Source organism: Erythrolamprus reginae, chromosome 7, assembly GCF_031021105.1.
Source record: "Erythrolamprus reginae isolate rEryReg1 chromosome 7, rEryReg1.hap1, whole genome shotgun sequence".
Classification (NCBI taxonomy): domain Eukaryota; kingdom Metazoa; phylum Chordata; class Lepidosauria; order Squamata; family Dipsadidae; genus Erythrolamprus; species Erythrolamprus reginae.
Window position 1 is genome coordinate 4,091,790 of NC_091956.1, and position 22,625 is coordinate 4,114,414.

Genomic DNA, 22,625 nt, shown 5'->3' on the forward strand with positions numbered 1-22,625 from the left:
ATAGCATTTGAGAACTCAAACGATGGCTTCGGCCTAACACAGGGCTCGGATAGCATTTGAGAACTCAAACGATGGCTTCGGCCTAACACAGGGCTCGGATAGCATTTGAGAACTCAAACGATGGCTTCGGCCTAACACAGGGCTCGGATAGCATTTGAGAACTCAAAACGATGGCTTCGGCCTGACACAGAGCTTATTTTATTAACTGGGACAACTTCAGCTTGTCCTCGTTTCCTCCTGATGTGACATCATGGTCTCCCGTTGAGTTGATCAACACCCAGCAGTCCATTAAAACAGGAGGCATCTGAAGAGCTTCGGGGAGGGAAGCAGTCAAAGAAAGGAAACTTGACAAGTCTGGCATCCGCCTTTTCAATGGGGAATGAAAGAACCTTGTCCGGCACTTGGCCACAATTCTGGAACGGGAAGTGGGTCATCGGCTGCCAAAACGCCGGAGTCAGAAAATAGAATGCTGGCCGGGGCGTTCTGCCAGACAGGACGGAAGTCCTTCAGGGTCCAACTCTCTAGAGGACTATCGCCACTGTCAACACACCTGTGCGATGTTTCCTGGCTCTGCTCTTTATGTAGGGACTGCCGGGATGTTGCTGCCGACCGGCAAAGATGATGTTTTGAGAAATGGCACGATCGCTCCGGCTTTCTCACGAGAACGATGGGTCTCATTTTCTCAAAGACTTGGCGCGATTCGTGAAGCGGGGGGCAATTCAAGCGTGTCGATTCGCCCAAGATTGGCAGAGGTGTGAACTATTCCGGTAGGGAAAGTAAGTAGGATGCTTGGCTGCATAGCTAGAGGTATAACAAGCAGGAAGAGGGAGATTGTGATCCCACTCTGTAGAGCGCTGGTGAGACCCCATTTGGAATAATACTGTGCTCAGTTCTGGAGACCTCACCTACAAAAAGATATTGACAAAATTGAACTGGTCCAAAGTCGGGCTACAAGAATGGTGGAAGGTCTTGAGCATAAAACGTATCAGGAAAGACTTCATGAACTCCATCTGTATAGTCTGGAGGACAGAAGGAAAAGGGGGGACATGATCGAAACATTTAAATATGTGAAAGGGTTAAATAAGGTCCAGGAGGGAAGTGTTTTTAATAGGAAAGCGAACACAAGAACAAGGAGACACAATCTGAAGTTAGTTGGGGGAAAGATCAAAAGCAACGTGAGAAAATATTATTTTACTGAAAGAGTAGTAGATGCTTGGAACAAACTTCCAGCAGACGTGGTTGATAAATCCACAGTAACTGAATTTGAACATGCCTGGGATAAACATATATCCATCCTAAGATAAAATAGAGAAAATAGTATAAGGGCAGACTAGATGGACCATGGGGTCTTTTTCTGCTGTCAGTCTTCTATGTTTCTATGTTTCTATCAATCAATCAGAACAGAACTGGAAGGGTTGCTACTGGTATGGATGAGAACGGTGTACTGCAGGTGAAAGTTGTGCTGTGCGCACAGCTTCTGTTCTCCTGGTTGTGTGCGCCCAAGTGTGTTTTTGCTTTTGTGCATGTATAGGAAGCAAGATCTTGCGAGGGGCCGCGTGCGCGCGACAGAGTTCGGTGATTTTTTTTGCTTCTGCGCATGTGCAGAAACAAAAAAAAATTCGCTGAAATCTCATGCGCGTGTGCATCTCCTCACCAGGAGACATTGACTTCTAGTTCCCGCCTGAGGCATGAAATGCATGACTTTGGGCCAGTCACTCCCACTCAGCCCAACCCACCTCACAGGGTTGTTGTTGTCAGGAAAATAGGAGGAAGAACATGTGCTGGATATTTTTCCTGCTTTGAGTTTTAAAAAAAAGCTAATAGTCAAGGCAAGATGCAAATACAGTGGTACCTCTCCCTAAGAACGCCTCTACTTACGAACTTTTCTAGATAAGAACCGGGTGTTCAAGATATTTTTGCCTCTTCTCAAGAACCATTTTCCACTTACAAACCTGAGCCTCCGAAACTGTAACTGGAAAAGGCAGGGAGAAGCCTCTGTGGGGCCTCTCGAGGAATCTCCTGGGAGGAAACGGGGCCGGAAAAGTGAGGAGAAGCCTCTGTGGGGCCTCTCTAGGAATCTCCTGGGAGGAAACAGGGCCGGAAAAGGCAGGGAGAAGCCTCTGTGGGGCCTCTTGAGGAATCTCCTGGGAGGAAACAGGGCCGGAAAAGGCAGGGAGAAGCCTCTGTGGGGCCTCTCGAGGAATCTCCTGGGAGGAAACAGGACCGGAAAAGGCAGGGAGAAGCCTCTGTGGGGCCTCTCGAGGAATCTCCTGGGAGGAAACAGGACCGGAAAAGGCAGGGAGAAGCCTCTGTGGGGCCTCTCGAGGAATCTCCTGGGAGAAAACAGGACCGGAAAAGGCAGGGAGAAGCCTCCGTGGGGCCTTTGTAGCAATCTTCTGGGAGGGAAAAGGGCTGGAAAAGATGGGGAGAAGCCTCCGTGGGGCCTCTCTAGGAATCTCCTGGGAGGAAACAAGGCCTCCACCCTCCCTGTGGTTTCCCCATCCGAATGCCTTATTTGCTTTTACATTGATTCCTATGGGAAAAATAGCTTCTTACAAACTTTTCTACTTAAGAACCTGGTCACGGAACGAATGAAGTTCGTAAGTAGAGGGACCACTGTATAAAAATAAAAATAAATAGATCTAGGAACAAAAGTTGTCCAGACAACTCTTCGGATTGAAGGTGGTCCATGTCGGGCCTTCGGTTATAGATCCCTGGATCTGATGCTTTGGCTGAGACCCTCCGTTGATGTATGGTCAGGGGTGGGCCCCTTTCTCGGACCCACTTTAGTTCCACCCCCCAAATTCTCTAACCCCCTCCCTCTCTCCCCCCCCTTCCCGTTGCAGCGGACGCAACTTTTGAACTGGGAGCTACGTGGATTCACGGCTCGAATGGAAACCCCGTCTATCATCTAGCAGAAGATAATGGCTTACTCGAAGAGACGACCGAGGACGAGCGGAGCACGGGTCGCATCAGCCTCTACTCCAGGAATGGGGTGGCCTATCACCTCACGAGCAGCGGGCAAAGGATCCCGAAAGACTTGGTTGAAGAATTCAGTGATTTATACAACGAGGTTTGTAGCTCAAGGTCTGGAGAAGCCCTTGCTGGGCTGTCCGGCTGTGCCTTATGGTCATTTCTCCTGCTTTCCTTCTTTACTCTCCCTTCCTTCCTTCCTTCCTTCCTTCCTTCCTTCCTTCCTTCCTTCCTTCCTTCCTTCCTTCCTTCCTTCCTTCCTTCCTCTTACTGCCTGCCTCCTTCTCTGTTTCTCCCTCCCTCTGTTCTCTTTCTTTCTTTCTTTCTTTCTCCCTCTCTCTCTCCCCCCTTTCTTTTTTTTTCTTTTTTTCTTTCTTTCTTTCTCTCTCTCTTTCTTTCTCCCTCTCTCCCCCCCTCTCTCTTTCTTTCTTTCTTTCTTTCTTTCGTTCTTTCTTTCTGCCTTCCTTCCTTCCATCCTGCCTGCCTGCCTACTGCCTACCTGCTTCTCTGTGTTTCTCTCCCTCCCTCCCTCCATTTTCTTTCTTTCTTTCTCTCTCTCTCGTTCTTTTTTTCTCTCTCCTCCCTCCCGCCGTCCCTCATTCCTTCCTTTCCAATTTCTTCCTTCCTTCCTTTCTTCCTTCCTTCCTTTCTCTCTCTCTCTCCCCCTCCCTCCCTCCATTGCCCCCCTCTCTTTCTCTCCTTCCCCCCCTTTTCTCTTTCCATCTTCCTCCTAATTTACTGCAGACTGGTGGGAAAATAACCAGCTCGGAAGCCACCGTGGCCCAGTTAATGAGAGTGCCGGTCTTCGTGGTGTCTCAAATTGCCAGGCAGAAGATTAATAACCTTGAGTTACATCACCTGCGTGGCCTTTCCTCCCAACAACATCCACCTGCGATCCCAAGACTCCTTTTCACAATCGCCAGCACTCAGATTCCTTGTTTTATTGAAGCCCAGGATTCTAGCATTCATCAATATCCTCTTAAGAGCATTCCTAGCCTCATTTAAAAACCTGGGAATTAATTAAGGGCATTAATTAAAGCTTTACAGCTCCCCCCAACTCCCCCACCTCTGGCTTTGTGTTGCTGCCCCAGCGATTTCAGATTGGGCGTTTGAAAATCTGGGCTTTCATTTTTTGCACCAGGCACGGAAACACCAAAAGAAGTAGTAAAAGCCCGGATTGTTCGTTTTATTTTGCTCGTTTTGCAAAAAGTATGATCTGTTTCCTTTCGGCAAGCGGCTTAGGGAGGCTTAAGCAACCTTGTGCTGTGCGGAAGATTATATCGGGTTTTTGCAATAATTGAAATAGCGACTATAAATTTGCAGGGAGAGAGTGTCAACGCCGGGAGACGGGACCCACATATAGGCAGTCCTTGAGTTACAACAGTTCATTTATTGACAGGTCGAAGAATAGAATAGAATAAAATAGAATAGAATAGAGTGGAATAGAGTGGAATAGGGTAGAGTAGAATAGAATAGAATAGAATTCTTTATTGGCCAAGTGTGATTGGACACACAAGGAATTGGTCTTTGGTGCATATGCTCTCAGTGTACATAAAAATAAAATATACATTTGTCAAGGAGTCTTGATTTGTGATTTGGGGAAGCCCAGGACAGAACAATTCAAAGTATTGGTTATGACCTATAAAGCCCTTCATGGCACCAGACCAGAATATCTCCGGGACCGCCTTCTGCCGCCTGAATCCCAGCGACCGGTTAGGTCCCACAGAATTGGCCTTCTCCGGGTCCGGTCAACTAAACAATGTCGTTTGGCGGGACCCAGGGGAAGAGCCTTCTCTGTGGCGGCCCCGGCCCTCTGGAACCAACTCCCCCCAGATATCAGAGTTGCCCCCACCCTCCTTGCCTTTCGTAAGCTCCTTAAAACCCACCTCTGTCGTCAGGCACGGGGGAATTGAGACTTCCCCTTCCCCTAGGCTTATAAAATTTATGCATGGTATGTTAGTATGTATGATTGGTTTCTAAATTGGGGTTTTAAATTAACTTAAATATTAGATTTGTTTACATTGTACTATTATTGCTGTGAGCCGCCCCGAGTCTGCGGAGAGGGGCGGCATACAAATCTGATTAATAAAATAAATAAATAAATAAATAAATAAATAAACACGAAGCTCTGTTTTATGCACCTTAATTGTCTGTCTCGGAACAGGTCTATAACCTGACTCAGGAGTTCTTCCAGAATGGTAAACCAGTCAATGCCGACAGCAAGAATAGCGTGGGGATCTTCACGCGAGATGTCGTGCGTCAACGCATCGAGGCCGATCGAGACGACTCGGAGACGATCAAGAAGCTGAAGCTCGCCATGATCCAGCAATATCTGAAAGTAAGGAGGGGATGGGAGCCAGTTGAGGGTTGGGGCTCGAAGCACCTGGCCGGTGAGACTACAGCTCCCAGAATTCCCCCCATGGTTTTATGATTGACAGCAGTTGGGCTGGAGAGTTTGCAGTCCAAACTTAAATTCTCATGCCCATAGAAGCTGCCGTACATCAAGTTTTGAGCTACACATGTACCTACCTACCTATATACCTACATCTATCGTATCTCTCTCTCTCTCTCTCCCTAACTACCTAGCTACCTACCTAGCTACCTATCTTATCTATTGTATGTATGTATGTATGTATGTATGTATCTCTCTCTCTCTCTCTCTCCCTCCCTCCCTGCTACCTACCTACCTACCTACCTATCATCTATCCCTACCTACCTACATACCTACCTACCTACCTACCTATCAATCCATCTACCTACCTACCTATCATCCATCCCTACCTACCTACCTACCTACTACCTACCTACCTATCATCCATCCCTATCTACCTACCCACCTACCTATCCATCCATCTACCTATCTATCATCCGTCCCTACCTACCTACCTACTACCTACCTACCTATCATCCATCCCTATCTACCTACCTACCTGCCTATCTATCATCTGTCCCTACCTACCTACCTATCATCCATCCCTACCTACCTATCAATCCATCTACCTACCTACCTATCATCCGTCCCTACCTACCTACCTACCTACTACCTACCTACCTATCATCCATCCATCCATCCACCTACCTACCTACCTATCAATCTATCTACCTACCTACCTATCATCCGTCCCTACCTACCTACCTACTACCTACCTATCTATCCATCCACCTACCTACCTACCTACCTACCTACCTACCATCTGTACCTACCATCCCTACCTACCTATTCATCCACCTACCTACCTACCTACCATCCCTACCTACCATCCCTACCTACCATCCCTACCTACCATCCCTACCTACCTACCTACCTACCTACCTATCTATCTATCTATCTATCTATCTATCATCCATCCCTTTCTATCTGTCTGTCCATCCATCCATCCATCCATCTAGGTCATGGTGGGCAACTTTAAACACTCAAAAAACCACTTGGGCCCATTTCCCAGAGTAAACAAAAAACCTGGGAGTCACAAAACCTGGTTGGGCGTGGCCAACTTGATGTCACTCAGTCCCATCCAGTCACATGACCCACCCACCCAGTTATATATTTATGTTTTTTACCGCCTTATCTTAATCAGTAATACATTGATTCAACGATTCTACGGAGAGGGGCGGCATACAAATGTAATTAATAATAATAATAATAATAATAATAATAATAATAATAATAATTCAAATCCTCTACTTCAATATATACCTTTAACATATATTATTACTGTAATGGTCTTGTATTTCTTATTTTTATAACTAATAAATTATTATGTTGTAACGTTAGTTTTCTTTCCTTCTTTCTAACCATTCGTAGAATGAATTCCACATTTTATAATATTCCGAGTCTTCTTTGTTTCTTAATTTTAATGTTAACGTATCGGCCTCTGCACAATCCATGATTTTCTTAATCAATAGTTGTTCGTCTGGAGAAGAACGTCCTAATGGAAATATCGTCTCTCGTTTCTCCTGGAGCAGGTGGAAAGTTGCGAGAGTAGCTCCCACAGCATGGACGAAGTCTCTCTCAGCGAATTCGGGGAGTGGACCGAGATCCCCGGAGCCCACCACATCATCCCTTGCGGCTTCATGAAGATCGTGGAGATCCTCTCCCGTTCCATCCCAGAGTCGGTCATCCACCTGAGCAAGCCGGTCAAGTGCATCCACTGGAACCAGTCCATCAGCAAGGAGATCGAGCAAGTGGCCGACCACAACGAAGAGCGGCGGGAAGAAGACGCCGGCTACAGCGTCCTGGTGGAGTGCGAAGATTGCGAGTTCATCTTAGCGGACCACGTCATCGTCACCGTCTCTCTGGGAGTCCTGAAGAAGCGCCACGAGGAGATGTTCTACCCGCCGTTGCCCGAAGAGAAAGTCCTGGCCATACAGAAGCTGGGCATCAGCACCACCGATAAGATCTTCCTGGAATTTGAGACGCCCTTCTGGAGCCCCGAATGCAACAGCATACAGTTCGTTTGGGAAGACGAAGCGGAAGCCGAGAGCCTGACGTATCCGGAAGAGCTGTGGTACAAGAAGATCTGCAGCTTTGATGTCCTCTACCCGCCGGAGCGTTACGGCCACGTCTTGAGTGGCTGGATCTGCGGCGAGGAGGCCCTGATCATGGAGAAGTACGACGACGAAACCGTTGCGGAAATCTGTACGGAGATGCTCCGCAAATTTACAGGTCTGTGGTTCTCGGGATCTAGAAATTGGGGTGGGGAACAGTGCAAGGTCTATTTTTATCTATTTATTTCTTATACAGTGATACCTTGTTTTTACAAACTTAATTGGTTCCGGGACGAGGTTCTTAAGGTGAAAAGTTTGCAAGATGAAACAATGTTTCCCATAGGAATCAATGGAAAAGCGATTAATGCGTGCAAGCCCAAAATTCACCCCTTTTGCCAGCCGAAGCGCCCGTTTTTGCACTGCTGGGATTCCCCTGAGGCTCCCCTCCATGGGAAACCCCACCTCCGGACTTCCGTTGCCAGCGAAGCGCCCATTTTGCGCTGCTAGGATTCCCCTGCAGCATCACAAAAACACGGAAGTCCGGAGGTGGGGTTTCCCATGGAGGGGAGCCTCAGGGAAATCCCAGCAGCGCAGAAACAGGCGCTTCGCTGGCAATGGAAGTCCGGAGGCGGGGCATCCAAGCGGCGGCTGTGGGTTTGTAAGATGATAATAGTTTGTAAGAAGAGGCAAACAAATCTTAAATCCCAGGTTTGTATCTTGAAAAGTGTGTATGACGAGGCGTTTGTAAGATGAGGTATCACTGTATTTACCATATTTTTCGGAGTATAAGATGCATCAAAATATAAGACGCACGTTAGTTTTGGGAGAGGAAAATGGGGAAAAGAATCTGCTTACCAGGTATTCATCTGGCTAGCGTCCTTAGTCTGGTCCAGGGGTAGGAAAACTTGGCTCTTCTATGATATGTGGACTTCAACTCCCAGAATTCCTGAGCTAGCATGATTGGCTCAGGAATTGGGAGTTGAAGTCCACAAGTCATAGAAGAGCCAGGTTTGCCTACCCCTGGTCTGGTCAGCCTCACCACATTATTTTATCCCCTGGTTAAGGGCTTAAAAAAATTATTCTGAGAAAGTAACAATGAAAGAGCTTGCAAGCGGGTAAGAAATGGGAACATTGTTAGTACCTGGTTAGGGCTGGAAATAAATATCTGGAGCAAGAAAAGCATTGGAAAAAAACCCCCATACAATGATAATGCTTGGAAAACATTCTTCGCAGAGAGTAACAGTGAAAGTGCTTGCAAGCCAGTAAGACCTGTGAACATTGTTAGCACCTGGTTAGGGCTGGAAAGAAACATTTGGAGCAAGTAAAACAATGAAAAAAAACCCCTACAAAAGACAGGGTTTGAAAAACATTCGTTGCAGAGAGTAACAGTGAAAGTGCTTGCAAGCCAATACGATCTGGGAACATTGTTAGCACCTGGTTGGGGCTGGAAAGAAACATTCAGAGCAAGTAAAACAATGAACCCCCCCCTACAAAGACAGGGTTTGGTAAACATTCGTTGCAGAGAGTAACACTGAAAAAGCTTGCAAGCCAATAAGACCTGGGAACATTGTTAGCACCTGGTTAGGGCTTGAAAGAAACATTTGGAGCAAGTAAAACAATGGAAAAACCCCCTACAAAGACAGGGTTTGAAAAACATTCTTCGCAGAGAGTGACAGTGAAAGAGCTTGCAAGCTAGTAAGACCTGGGGACCTTGTTAGCACCTGGTTAGGGCTGGAAAGAAACATTTGAAGCAAGTAAAACAATGAAAAAAAACCCCCTACAAAAGACAGGGTTTGGAAAACATTCTTCGCAGAGAGTAACAGTGAAAGAACTTGCAAGCCAATAAGACCTGGGAACATTGTTAGCACCTGGTTAGGGCTGGAAAGAAACATTCGGGGCAAATTAGAGCAATGAAAAAAAACCACCCTACAAAAACAGGGTTTGGAAGAGAGTAACGTTCTCATGTGAGATTTCATTTGTGGCTCTGGGAGGCCAAAAATGGCTATATTCGATGTATAAGACACACCGACATTTCCACCCTCTTTTGGGGTTGGATGGGAAAGGTGCATCTTATATTCCGAAAAATACGGTAATTTCTGAACCTGGTTCGGGGACGTCAGCTAACTTTTCAAGTTATTTACCTACAGGACTCCTGTTTGAGGACTAGAAATATGAGTGAGTCATCGGTCACAGCACACCTAAGTCAGGCTGGTGAGACGTAATTTCTGCTGATCTTGTCTAATTTGTGTTTTCCGCAATTTTCCCCAAGCAGAAAAACCAGTTTTAGGAGAATTGCTTTGGCGGGGTTTTTTCCCCCTTTGACCTGGGCATGACCACAAATAAACGACCAGGTTTCTCTATAAACAGTCATCAGAAGGAATGTGATACTCGTTAATTATATTTATTTAACCGTTTGGTACCAGATTCAGTTTTCTTAATTCTCTACTCTTACATTTAATTAGTGCTTAATAAACATCGTGTTGTCTGGGTTATTTCATTTGTTTAACAATAGCCGTCCAGAGAGGGGCCTCTCTAAGAATCTCCTGGGAGGAAACAGGGCCGGAAAAGGCGGGTAGAAGCCTCCGTGGGGCCTCTCTAGGAATCTCCTGGGAGGAAACAGGGCCGGAAAAGGCGGGTAGAAGCCTCCATGGGGCCTCTCTAGGAATCTCCTAGGATGAAACAGGTCCGGAAAAGGCGGGTAGAAGCCTCCGTGGGGCCTCTCTAGGAATCTCCTAGGATGAAACAGGTCCGGAAAAGGCGGGTAGAAGCCTCCGTGGGGCCTCTCTAGGAATCTCCTGGGATGAAACAGGGCTGGAAAAGGCGGGTAGAAGCCTCCGTGGGGCCTCTCTAGGAATCTCCTGGGATGAAACAGGGCTGGAAAAGGCAGGGAGAAGCCTCCATGGGGCCTCTCTAGGAAGAGAGCTTTTAACAGCTTCCACTATCTCCTTTTTTAATTTTAGGGAATCCAGACATTCCAAAACCTCGGCGGATCCTTCGATCCTCTTGGGGCAGCAACCCGTATTTCCGTGGCTCTTACTCCTACACGCAAGTTGGGTCGAGCGGAGCAGATGTGGAGAAACTTGCTAAACCCTTGCCTTACACAGAGAGTTCCAAAACAGTGGTAGGTATTAGGACGCCAGCACGGATGATGTTGCCTAATTGGATAATTAAACATCTGGAAGAAAAATTATCAAGTTCAGGGAACACCAAGAACCCCACAGTCCTCCTCCTCCTCCTCTTCCTTCTCCTCTTCCTCCTCCTCTTCCTCCTCCTCCTTCTCTTCCTCCTCCTATTCCTCTTCCCCCTCTTCCTCCTCCTCCTCCTCTTCCTCCTCCTCCTTCTCTTCCTCCTCCTATTCCTCTTCCCCCTCTTCCTCCTCCTCTTCCTCCTCTTCCTCCTCCTTCTCTTCCTCCTCCTATTCCTCTTCCCCCTCTTCCTCCTCTTCCTCCTCTTTCTTCTCCTCTTTCTCCTCCCCCTCTTCCTCCTCTTCCTCTTCCTTTTTCTCCTCTTCTTTCTCCTCTCCCTCTTCCTCCTCCTCTCCCTCTCAGCAAACTTCACTCCCTTCTAACATTAATAATGTTACTAAGCACCCCACGGTCATTGTTGTTAGTGCCACGGTCGTTGTTGCTGTTAGTGTTGTTGACCTCCTACTTACCCCACTCCCTTCCAGCACTGATGGTATTGTCCAGTTGGGTAATAAAACATCAGCAAGAAAACAACCAAGCTCAAAGGGCCTCACAATCCTCCTCTTCCTCCTCCCATCCTCCTCCTCCTAGAACAGTGATGGCAAACCTATGGCACGGGTACTTTTTCTTTTATGTCCACTGAGAGCATAGGCACCAAAGACAAATTCCGTGTGTGTCCAATCACACTTGGCCAATAAAATTCTATTCTTTTCTATTCCATTCCATTCCATTCTGTATTCTTTATTAGGTTTATACATTAAAAGAACAGAAAAACCCCACACACATGAAAAATACATAATATTTATCTTGTCATAATTATAGATATTACGTTGAAAATAACAGAAAATAGGGAATAAGGAAAAACATTTTCTTAAGATCTTTCTCTTTTTTCCCCCTTTCTGGCTAAATCTCCAGCCTAAGCAGGTGATGTTTTCGGGCGAGGCAACGCACAGGAAGTACTACTCCACCACCCATGGTGCTCTGCTGTCTGGCCAGAGAGAGGCGGCGCATCTGACCGAAATATACCAAGATCTTCTGTCCTGCAAGACTTGAGACGCCAGGACCTACAGAAGACCTTTTAACTTTTAATTCCTTTTACTTGTTGTGCATCTAAACCAAACTTTCCTCTTTTTCCCACCCACCTCTCTCCCTTTTTTTAAAAAACACTGATCTTTAGGAACATTTTTATCTTTTTATATAACCAAAAAAAAAAGTCTTTGCTATTTTAACCCCTAGTTGGTAGACCGTAGTTTGTTTTCACGTATTGTATTGTTAACAAGGAAGGGGGCTCCTTCATCCCAGACGGAGGTGAATTCCTTTTGTCTGGTCTTTTCTGACACTGTAAGGAGAGGATTTTCTCTCCTTTTCCTCTTTCTTTCTTTCTTTCTTTCTTTTTTCTTTCTTTCTTTCTTTCTTTCTTTCTTTCTTTCTTTCTTTCTTTCTTTCTTTCTTTCTTTCTTTCTTTCTTTCTTTTTCTTTCTCTCCCGGTATTGTAAGTGCCTTCTATAGTTCAATAAATGTTGCAATGGTCACTATTTTCTGATACGTGGGCAGCATTCATTGCAAGAAGCATCGTGACAATTCCTCTTCCTCCTCTATTTTTTACTTCCTCTGTAACTGGAAATGGCAGGGAGAAGCCTCAGTGAGGTCTCTGTAGGAATCTCCTGGGATGAAATAGGGCCAGAAAAGGCAGGGAGAAGCCTCTGTGAGGCCTCTCTAGGAATCTCCTGGGATGAAACAGGGCTGGAAACGGCAGGGAGAAGCCCCTGTGGGGCCTCTCTAGGAATCTCCTGGGAGGAAACGGGGCCAGAAAAGGCAGGGGGAAGCCTCCGTGGGGCCTCTTTAGGAATCTCCTGGGAGGAAACAGGGCCTTCACCCTCCCAGCAGTTTCCCCAATCACACACATTATTTGCTTTTACATTGATTCCTAAGGGAAAAATTGCTTCTTCTTACAAACTTTTCTACTTAAGAACCTGGTCACGGAACAAATTAAGTTCGTAAGCAGAGGTACCACTGTATTATTATTATTATTATTTGCTATCAAATGGACGGCCTCGTTTGATCCCACCCAGTGTGATTTGCAAACCATGGTTACATGACCCCGCTTGTTCCTCGAACTGAAGCAAATCACAACCTGAACATATTAGGGAGCACGAGCATCGTTTCGAATCCCAATTAGTTCACCACAAATTTGTCCATGTAACAAGGCGCGTGCACACAAATCTCGTTTGCGTTCATGGTGCCATGCTCCTTCAAACCAAGCTCTCCTTGTACTGCAGTTATACATTGGAATCCTGAGTGGTCTCTGAGCTTAGTGGTGTTCTTCTAGACGTTTCGTGACCCAACGAGGTAACACCATCAGTGTTTGCTGTCCTCCACCTCTTTCCATCCTACATGATGTTATATAGCTGGGAGTGTCAGCAAGAAAACCCTTCCTTACGTGAATTCAGAGGATAGTTCAGGTGGAAACATAACAGATCTTAAGATTATGATTGGCCCAATGTCACCCAGTTGGCTTTCATGCCTAAAGAAAGACTAGAATTCACTGACTCCCAGTCGATTGGCCCAAAGTCACCCAGTTGGTTTTCATGCCTAAACAGGACTAGAACTCACCATCTCCTGGTGATTGGACCAGTCATCTAACCAACTTTCATGGCTAAACAGGACTAGAACTCATCTAACCAACTTTCATGCCTAAATAGGACTAGAATTCACCATCTCCTGGTGATTGGACCAGTCATCTAACCAACTTTCATGCCTAAACAGGACTAGAACTCACCATCTCCTGGTGATTGGACCAGTCATCTAACCAACTTTCATGCTGAAACAAGACTAGAACTCACCATCTCCTGGTGATTGAACCAAAGTTACCCAGCCAACTTTCATGCCTAAAGAAAGACTAGAATTCACTGACTCCCAGTTGATTGGCCCAAAGTCACCCAGTTGGTTGTCACGACTGAGGAAGGTCTAGAAATCAATCACAAGAAACTCTACAGCTTTGTTATTTTGGTCATGGAGCACTTGTTTTTCTGGAATTCTCCGTCATTTCCTCAGCGGATAAGGATATCCAGGAAGGGCGGAAGGGTGTTGTTTTCTTCTTCCTTTGTGACTTTTATTCCTTTGAAGATGACGTTGGTTTTGTCATGTGTCATCCTTAGTTCCTTTTTTTGGTAGCGTGGCAAAGGTATTGCCTGCATCAGAGCTGGGGAATGATGGCCCTTTTATGACCTGTGGACTTCAACTCTCAGAATTCCTGAGGCAGCATGAGGGAACTATGGCCCTTTTATGACCTGTAGACTCCAATTCCCAGAGTTCCTGAGGCAGCATGAGGGAACTATGGCCCTTTTATGACCTGTGGCCTTCAACTCTCAGAATTCCTGAGGTAGCATGAGGGAACTATGGCCCTTTTATGACCTGTGGCCTTCAACTCCCAGAATTCCTGAGGCAGCATGAGGGAACTATGGCCCTTTTATGACCTGTGGACTTCAACTCTCAGAATTCCTGAGGTAGCATAAGGGAACTATGGCCCTTTTATGACCTGTAGCCTTCAACTCTCAGAATTTCTGAGGTAGCATGAGGGAACCATGGCCCTTTTATGACCTGGGGACTTCAACTCCCAGAATTCCTGAGGCAGCATGAGGGAACTATGGCCCTTTTATCACCTGTGGCCTTCAACTCTCAGAATTCCTGAGGTAGCATGAGGGAACTATGGCCCTTTTGTGACCTGGGGACTTCAACTCCCAGAATTCCTGAGGTAGCATGAGGGAACTATGGCCCTTTTATGACCTGGGGACTTCAACTCCCAGTATTCCTGAGGCAGCATGAGGGAACTATGGCCCCTTTGTGACCTGGGGACTTCAACTCCCAGAATTCCTGAGGCAGCATGAGGGAACTATGGCCCTTTTATGACCTGTGGACTTCAACTCTCAGAATTCCTGAGGTAGCATAAGGGAACTATGGCCCTTTTATGACCTGTGGCCTTCAACTCTCAGAATTTCTGAGGTAGCATGAGGGAACCATGGCCCTTTTATGACCTGGGGACTTCAACTCCCAGAATTCCTGAGGCAGCATGAGGGAACTATGGCCCTTTTATGACCTGTGGCCTTCAACTCTCAGAATTCCTGAGGTAGCATGAGGGAACCATGGCCCTTTTATGACCTGTGGACTTCAACTCCCAGAATTCCTGAGGCAGCATAAGGGAACTATGGCCCTTTTGTGACCTGGGGACTTCAACTCCCAGAATTCCTGAGGCAGCATGAGGGAACTATGGCCCTTTTATGACCTGTGGACTTCAACTCCCAGAATTCCTGAGGTAGCATAAGGGAACTATGGCCCTTTTGTGACCTGGGGACTTCAACTCCCAGAATTCCTGAGGTAGCATGAGGGAACTATGGCCCTTTTATGACCTGGGGACTTCAACTCCCAGTATTCCTGAGGCAGCATGAGGGAACTATGGCCCTTTTGTGACCTGGGGACTTCAACTCCCAGAATTCCTGAGGCAGCATGAGGGAACTATGGCCCTTTTATGACCTGTGGCCTTCAACTCTCAGAATTCCTGAGGTAGCATGAGGGAACTATGGCCCTTTTATGACCTGGGGACTTCAACTCTCAGAATTCCTGAGGCAGAATGAGGGAACCATGGACCTTTTATGACCTGTGGACTTCAACTCCCAGAATTCCTGAGGCAGAATGAGGGAACCATGGACCTTTTATGACCTGTGGACTTCAATTCCCAGAATTCCGGAGGCAGCATGAGGGAACTATGGCCTTTTTATGACCTGTGGACTTCAACTCCCAGAATTCCTGAGGCAGCATGAGGGAACCATGGTCCTTTTATGACCTCTGGACCTCAACTCCCAGAATTCCTGAGCATGATTCTCTCAGGAATTCTGGGAGTTGTAGTCCACAAGTCATAAAAAGGACCGTAATTCCCCACCTACCTATATACCAGATCCAAGCTTTGGGTCACCTGAATGGGAGCGCTCTAGTTTGTAGACACTGCGTTACCACACAATTTTTGCTGTGAGTCCTGAGTTTGGGGAGCACACAATATAATTTGCTAGTCTCAAATCACTTGGAGAAAGGGGAAAAAATAGAATTTAGCTTGTACCCCTTAATTTGGGCCCCCACCTGCTTCACTTACAAATACTCTAGTTCAGGGCTGGCTGAGGAATTCTGGGAGTTGAAGTCCACAAGTCTTAAAGTTGCCAAGGTTGGAGACCCCTGCTCTAGTTTATCATCTCTGTCGCAGACAAATAACATTATCTGGTTGGTAGGTTCGCTACAGGTCGATCTGCCCTTCCTGATGGGGTGTGGATTTCTCCCGCTGCTCTAAATTTAGCCATTGTTTACAGTTGGATCATTTAAAATTAGAACCTGTTTTGGAAGTTGTGGGAGGGGAGGGTCTCCCGTTGGAAATGAATCCAAGATGAGAAGAAATGCCATCATATTTTCACCTCTTCACTCAGATGACCTGGAAACCAGAGCGATCCTAGAGGAATCCTGGTGGTAGCATCAAACTTCCGTGTATCCAGGAAGTTAAGCAGGTCAGATCTGGGTTTTATTTGGAGGGGGCACCATCTGGAAAAAGTAGGACCAGAGTTCACCGTCTCTAGCTGATTGGCTCAAAGTCACCCAGTGGGCTTCCATGCCTAAGGTAGGACTAGAACTCACAGTCTCCTGGTGATTGGCCCCAAATCACCCCGCTGGCTTTCATGCCTAAGGCGGGACTAGAACTCACCGTCTCCTGGTGATTGGCCCAAAGTCATCCAGCTGGCTTTTGTGCCTATGATCGGACTAGAACTCACCAACGCCTAGTGATCGGCCCAAAGTCACCTGGTTGGCATTCCTGCCTAAGGCGGGACTAGAATTCACCGTCTCCTGGTGATTGGTCCAAAATCACCCAGCCGACTTTCAGGCTTAAGGCAGGACTAGAACTCCCAGACTCCTAGTAAATAAACCAAAATCACCCAATCAGCTTTCACGCCGAAGCTGGAACTAGAATGCCCAAAGTCACCCAACCAATTTTTGTGCCTAAGACGGGATTAACATGCCCAGTCACCCAGCTGGCTTTCGTGCCTATGATGGGACTAGAACTCACCAACGCCTAGTGATTGGCCCAAACTAGTCATCCAACTGGCTTTCATGGCTAAGGCGGGACTAGAACTCACCGTCTCCTGGTGTTTGGCCCAAAGCCATCCAGTTGGCTTTCGTGCCTAAGTTGGGACTAGAACTCACCAACGCCTAGTGATCGTCCGAAAGTCACCTGGTTGGCATTCCTGCCTAAAGCGGGACTAGAATTCACCGTCTCCTGGCGATTGGTCCAAAATCACCCAACCAGCTTTCGTGCCTCAAGCAGGACTAGAACTTACTGTCTTTAGCCTTGTGCCTTCACCGCTAAACCAAATTGGTCATCATGACTTAGCCATGATAGGTTGTTCTGCCTGTTACATCTCGTTCTATATCCGGATATTATTATTATTATTATTATTATTATTATTATTATTATTAATTGGATTTGTATGCCACCCCTCTCCGCAGACTCGAGGCAGCTAACAACAATGATAAAAAACAACATGTAACAATCCAATTTAATAAAACAGCTAAAACCCCTTATTATAAAAACCAAACATACACACAAACATACCATACATAACTTGTAATGGCCTAGAGGAAGGAATATCCTAACTCCCCCATGCCTGGTGATATAGGTGGGTCTTGAGTAATTTGCGAAAGACAAAGAGGGTGGGGGCCGTTCTAATCTCCAGGGGGAGTTGATTCCAGAGGGCCGGGGCCGCCACAGAGAAGGCTGTTCCCCTGGGGCCCGGCAAACGACATTGTTTGGTCGACGGGACCTGGAGAAGGCCAACTCTGTGGGACCTTATCAGCTGCTGGGATTTGTGCGGTAGAAGGCGGTTCCGGATGTATTCTGGCCCAATGCCATGTAGGGCTTTAAAGGTCATTACCAGTTATTGCATTGAGCTGAATTAAATGCTGCCCATGCTGAGTGAAACGAGCTTAAATCTGAATTATAAATATTTCATTTCATTTATTAGATTTGTATGCATGAAATATTAAAAAAAACTCCAATGGCTGAGACACCTTCTTCATAGTGGAAGTGCGTCATCCCATTCATAATTTTCACAATTCTTTTTGGCTATTTTTTCCACTCCGCAAGGGCTGTGTGTAACTTTACGGGCCAATTTTCGGCAGCGATTTTAGGGCCCAACCTCTGTATTTCTGCATTAGGTATCTCTGCAGCTGGATCTTAAGTGGTCGGGAAGGATGGGAGTTGTGATCGGAGGCACCTGGAGTCTTCGGAGAGGGGCGGCATACAAATCTAATAAATAATAATAATAATAATAATAATAATAATAATAATAATAATATCCAGTTGTGCTGTTACTTCAAGCACCAACCTTTGCAATATTTGAGAAATATTCGTGAATGTCCAAGCTTGCCACTAGTAAGACCTTGGTTATATTTTAAAATGGTTTAATTCTCTGCTTTGAATTTAGAAACATGGAAGATTGACGGCAGAAAAAGACCTCCTGGTCCATCTAGTTTGCCCTTATACTATTTCCTGTGTTCTATCTTAGGATGGATCTATGTTTATCCCAGGCATGTTTAAATTGACCAACCACGTCTGCTGGAAGTTTGTTCCAAGCATCTACTCCTCTTTCAGTCAAATAATATTTTCTCACGTTGCTTCTGATCTTTCCCCCAACTAACCTCAGATTGTGCCCCCTTGTTTTTGGGTTCACTTTCCTATTAAAAACACTTCCCTCCTGGACCTTATTTAAGCCTTGAACATATATAAAGAGATTTAACATATAACTAACTAATATTTAATTAACTTAATTTTAATTTAATTTAATTTTAATTTAATTTAAATTTAATAAAGTATTCCTTCCCAAACAGATTTTTTTTAAAAAAATTAAAAATGGTTAACTCCTGCCTGCCCTCTGGTGTTCATATTCTGTAAGTGAAAAATCATTTCTGGATTATTATTATTATTATTATTATTATTATTATTATTATTATTATTATTATTTTTTTTTTTAAAAAACACACATTCTAGGGCTATTTGGTCTGAGCTGCAAATACAGCTAGTCCTTGACATACGGCTGCAACTGAGCCCCATATTTATGTTGTTAAGCAAGACCACTGCTAAGTGAGTTTTGCCCCATTTTGTGACATTTTTGCCATAATTATTTAAGTGAATCACTGCAGTTGTTGAAAGAGAAGAATGTGATTGTTAAGTGAATCTGTATTCCCCCCATTCACTCTGCTTGTCATGAGTCAGGGGTCAGAATTCTGATCATTTGACCATGGAGGATGTGCAACGGTCGTAAAGTGTGAAAGAAACTGTTTCTAAATCACTTTTTCCAATGACTTTGAATGGTTACTAAATTAACTGCATGTAAAGAGAATAGAGAGATTTAGCTTTACTAGATAAGTGGTCAAAGCAATGGAAACTGCAGTTTAATGTTTCCAAATGTAAAACAATGCACCTGGGGAAAAGGAATCCTCAATCTGAGTTTTGTATTGGCAGTTCTGTGCTAGCAAAAACTTCAGAAGAGAAGGATTTAGGGGTGGAGATTTCTGAGAGTCTCAAAATGGGTGAACAGTGCAGTCAGGTGGTAGGGAAAGCGAGTAGAATGCTTGGCTGTATAGCTAGAGGTAATACAAGCAGGAAGAGGGAAATTGTGATCCCCCTGTGTAGAGCGCTGGTGAGACCACATTTGGAATACTGTGTCCAGTTCTGGAGACCTCACCTACAGAAAGATATTGACAAAATTGAACGGGTCCAAAGACGGGCTACAAAAATGGTGGAAGGTCTCAAGCATAAAACTTATCAGGAAAGACTTCATGAACTCAATCTGTATAGTCTGGAGGACAGAAGGAAAAGGGGGGACATGATGGAAACCTTTAAATATGTTCAAGGGTTAAATAAGGTTCAGAAGTGTTTTTAATAGGAAAGTGAACCCAAGAACAAGGGGACACAATCTGAAGTTAGTTGGGGGAAATATCAAAAGCAACGTGAGAAAATATTATTTTACTGAAAGAGTAGTAGATCCTTGGAACAAACTTCCAGCAGACGTGGTTGGTAAATCCACAGTAACTGAATTTAAACATGCCTGGGATAAACATAGATCCATCCTAAGATAAAATACAGAAAATAGTATAAGGGCAGACTAGATGGACCAGGAGGTCTTTTTCTGCTGTCAATGTTCTATGTTTCTAGAAATGGAAAACCTTTAACCTTGCGCCCTCTAGTGGCCCTGTGGAAGTTTGCAGCCAAATCTGGTGGCTGCATTGTTTTCACACCCCACGCATGTTCGACTGAGTTTGTCCACACTCATAATGCAATGCCCCCCCGTGCATGCACACAATCCCCCTCGCCGTCCCCCCCTGCGCACATGCACATATTTATTTATTTATTTAATTTATTGGATTTGTATGTGGCCCCCCTCCGTAGACTCGGGGCAGCTAACAACAGTAACAAAAAACATCATATAAATCCAATACTAAAACAACTAAAAACCCTTATTGTAAAACCAAACATCCATCCATACAAACATACCATGCATGAATTCTAAAGGGCTAGGGGGAAAGAATATCTCAGTTCCCCCATGCCTGATGGCAGAGGTGGGTTTTAAGGAGCTTACGAAAGGCATATAGGCCTCACTAAAGCCTCTGGACTTCCAGTAGGCCTGTTTGGCTGTTTTTTGCTCTCCACAGGATACAAGAAAGCCGTTTGAGGCCAGACGAGAGCGAAAAATGGCCTAACAGCCCAACAGGAAGTTCATTTCTGAACTTCCAGTTGGGCCACTGAGCCATTTTTCACCTTTCCCGAACCCTGGTGGTGATGAAAACAGCCGAAAAGAAGGCCGAAAATCACCTGAACAGCACACTGGAGCTGACTCAGGGAAACGCCTCACATGTCTTCAGTTCAGGCGGGAGTTCCACTTACCAGCCACTACCAGTACACTCTCCGGGATTGTTGCGGGCGTGTCCATGCCTGTCAGTGCAAGATTTGGCTCCTGCGCATGTGCACCAAGTGAAATCTCGCGCGAGGACCTTCTCGCGTGTGAGATTTCGCTGATTTTCAGTGAATTGCTTCCGCGCATACGCAGAAACAAAAAAACAGCCAAATACTTGCAAAATCTCGCACGCGAGAGCATCGTTGTGTGAGATTTCGCTTGCTGGACATGCGCAGAAACTAAATCTTACACGGGAGTGTGCATGCACACACCAGGCGCATGAAGATGTGTGCGCATCTCAATTTCCACCACCGGCACCCCAATCCCAGCCGCACCAGCTGCAGCCCATTACTGCCTCAGATATGGCTTTGTACACCACCTGGGGCGCATGTGCCACAGGTTCGCCATCACTGAAAAATTCATCTGCGGGTCTTAAGCAGAAGTATATATGTGTCTATATGTAAGCAGAGAATTAACCTCTAGGCTACAGTACCCAATCCCTTCAGCTCTGTACCAGGGAAGGGTTACATGTTCCTTCAATATACCAGGGTGATCCAAGAGAAAAAGCATATAGCCCCTCCCTGGTACAAAGCTGAAGGGATCAGATCTGGTGGCCTAGAGGTTAATTCTCTGCCTTACAAGGCAGAAACCCCAGGATCAAATCCCAGTAAGGGTATGGCTAGCTGATGAGGCCAGAACAAGGCCGAAATAGTGCTATCCTAGTCTCCCTTAATTTTGGCATTGGCACCTGGTGTTTGGCCAGGAACTCGCAGACTCATGGCAAGGCACATTTTTCATCCATAGAATAGATCCAATCAGCCGTGACAAAGACTTTGCGAGAGCTCCCCGAAGACACCTTCCAGGACACATACTGGTCATGGCAGAGTTGCTGGAAAAAATGTGTAGAGGCCCAAGGACAGTGCTTTGAAGAATTTTAAGTATTTGTGCAAATCTCTTCTATAAATTAGTTAAAAAAATAATAATTGCATTACTATTGGAACGCACCCTGTATGTGCATATGTGTGTATATGTGTGTGTGAATGCATGTATGTATTCCATTTGTGGCCAGCTTTTAAGTGCCTAATACTCCTTAGCTAATTTATACGACAAATGTGGCAACCCTGTTTATTCCTTTCCCTAATAGTATCAAACAGAATATAGACCTCACAGCTTATGGATTGTAATTTTAGTAGTATTGACAATTCATAATTGATAGACTGGACGTTATTTATCATTTTATCCTACAACTTTTGATTGTGTATTCACTAAGTGTTTTTATTTGTTTTGGTCTATGACTGTAATAATACATTCGATTTTGATTTGATTTTCGAAGTGGGAGAACGAACAAAGGAAAAAGGCACACCGTATCAGAAACAATTTCCCGAAGGAAAAAATTGTGCATGTATTTGGTACAAAGAAACAGAAAGATATAATAATGTACATTCTGTTTGGGAAAGTCGAGAGGAATTCATCCATCGTTGGTTTTTTTTCCTCCGCGAATAAATACACTTGCAGATATTATTTTTAAGGAGAGAGCCAAAGAACCAGGCATAGAATAGCCAAAGGTCTTTTTGTTCAACGCAATGCACAGCTACGTACACAGTTTTTGTAAACAGTAAAATAGAAAGGTTAGAAAAAGGTCTGTCCGACACAAAAGCAGAGGATATTTTTGCTCTTCCGTTGAGTTCAGCAATGGGGAATTTCAGCTGATGTATGAAGTCCAGACAAGCTGACATTTTAGAATGACGTATTATACTTCGGAAAATCAACTTGTCCATTTTCTCTCTCTCTTGAATGTCTCTTTTCTCTGTCGCCTCACTTCTGCATTCTCGTACCTGAAAAACAAACCTCGACGAATAGTCCTTGATTTACAATGGTTCATTTAGTGACCGTTCAGAGTTACAACAGTGGTTTTTTCCCCCCAGTCTCGGCGACTTCAAAGATAGCCAGATTTCAATTCCTAGCCTGCCCATTTTACCAAAATTGGAGAAAACCA

At 45.3% G+C, this 22,625-nt stretch overlaps 1 protein-coding gene across 2 annotated transcripts in view; it reads left to right on the forward strand.

Moving 5' to 3' along the window:
• SMOX (spermine oxidase) overlaps positions 1 to 12,178 on the forward strand; it is a 45,225-nt gene extending 33,047 nt beyond the window's left edge. Inside the window, exons 3-7 of one of the 2 annotated variants that reach the window (XM_070756868.1) lie at positions 2,847 to 3,073; positions 5,138 to 5,311; positions 6,937 to 7,636; positions 10,419 to 10,579; positions 11,559 to 12,178. In XM_070756868.1, the coding sequence (XP_070612969.1) occupies positions 2,847 to 3,073; positions 5,138 to 5,311; positions 6,937 to 7,636; positions 10,419 to 10,579; positions 11,559 to 11,696 (1,400 nt within the window). In that variant the 3' untranslated portion in view covers positions 11,697 to 12,178. Of the gene's footprint in view, positions 1 to 2,846; positions 3,074 to 5,137; positions 5,312 to 6,933; positions 7,637 to 10,418; positions 10,580 to 11,558 lie in introns of both variants that reach the window. The other variant, XM_070756867.1, reaches the window with a different exon arrangement.
• The last annotated feature ends 10,447 nt before the right edge of the window (positions 12,179 to 22,625 follow it).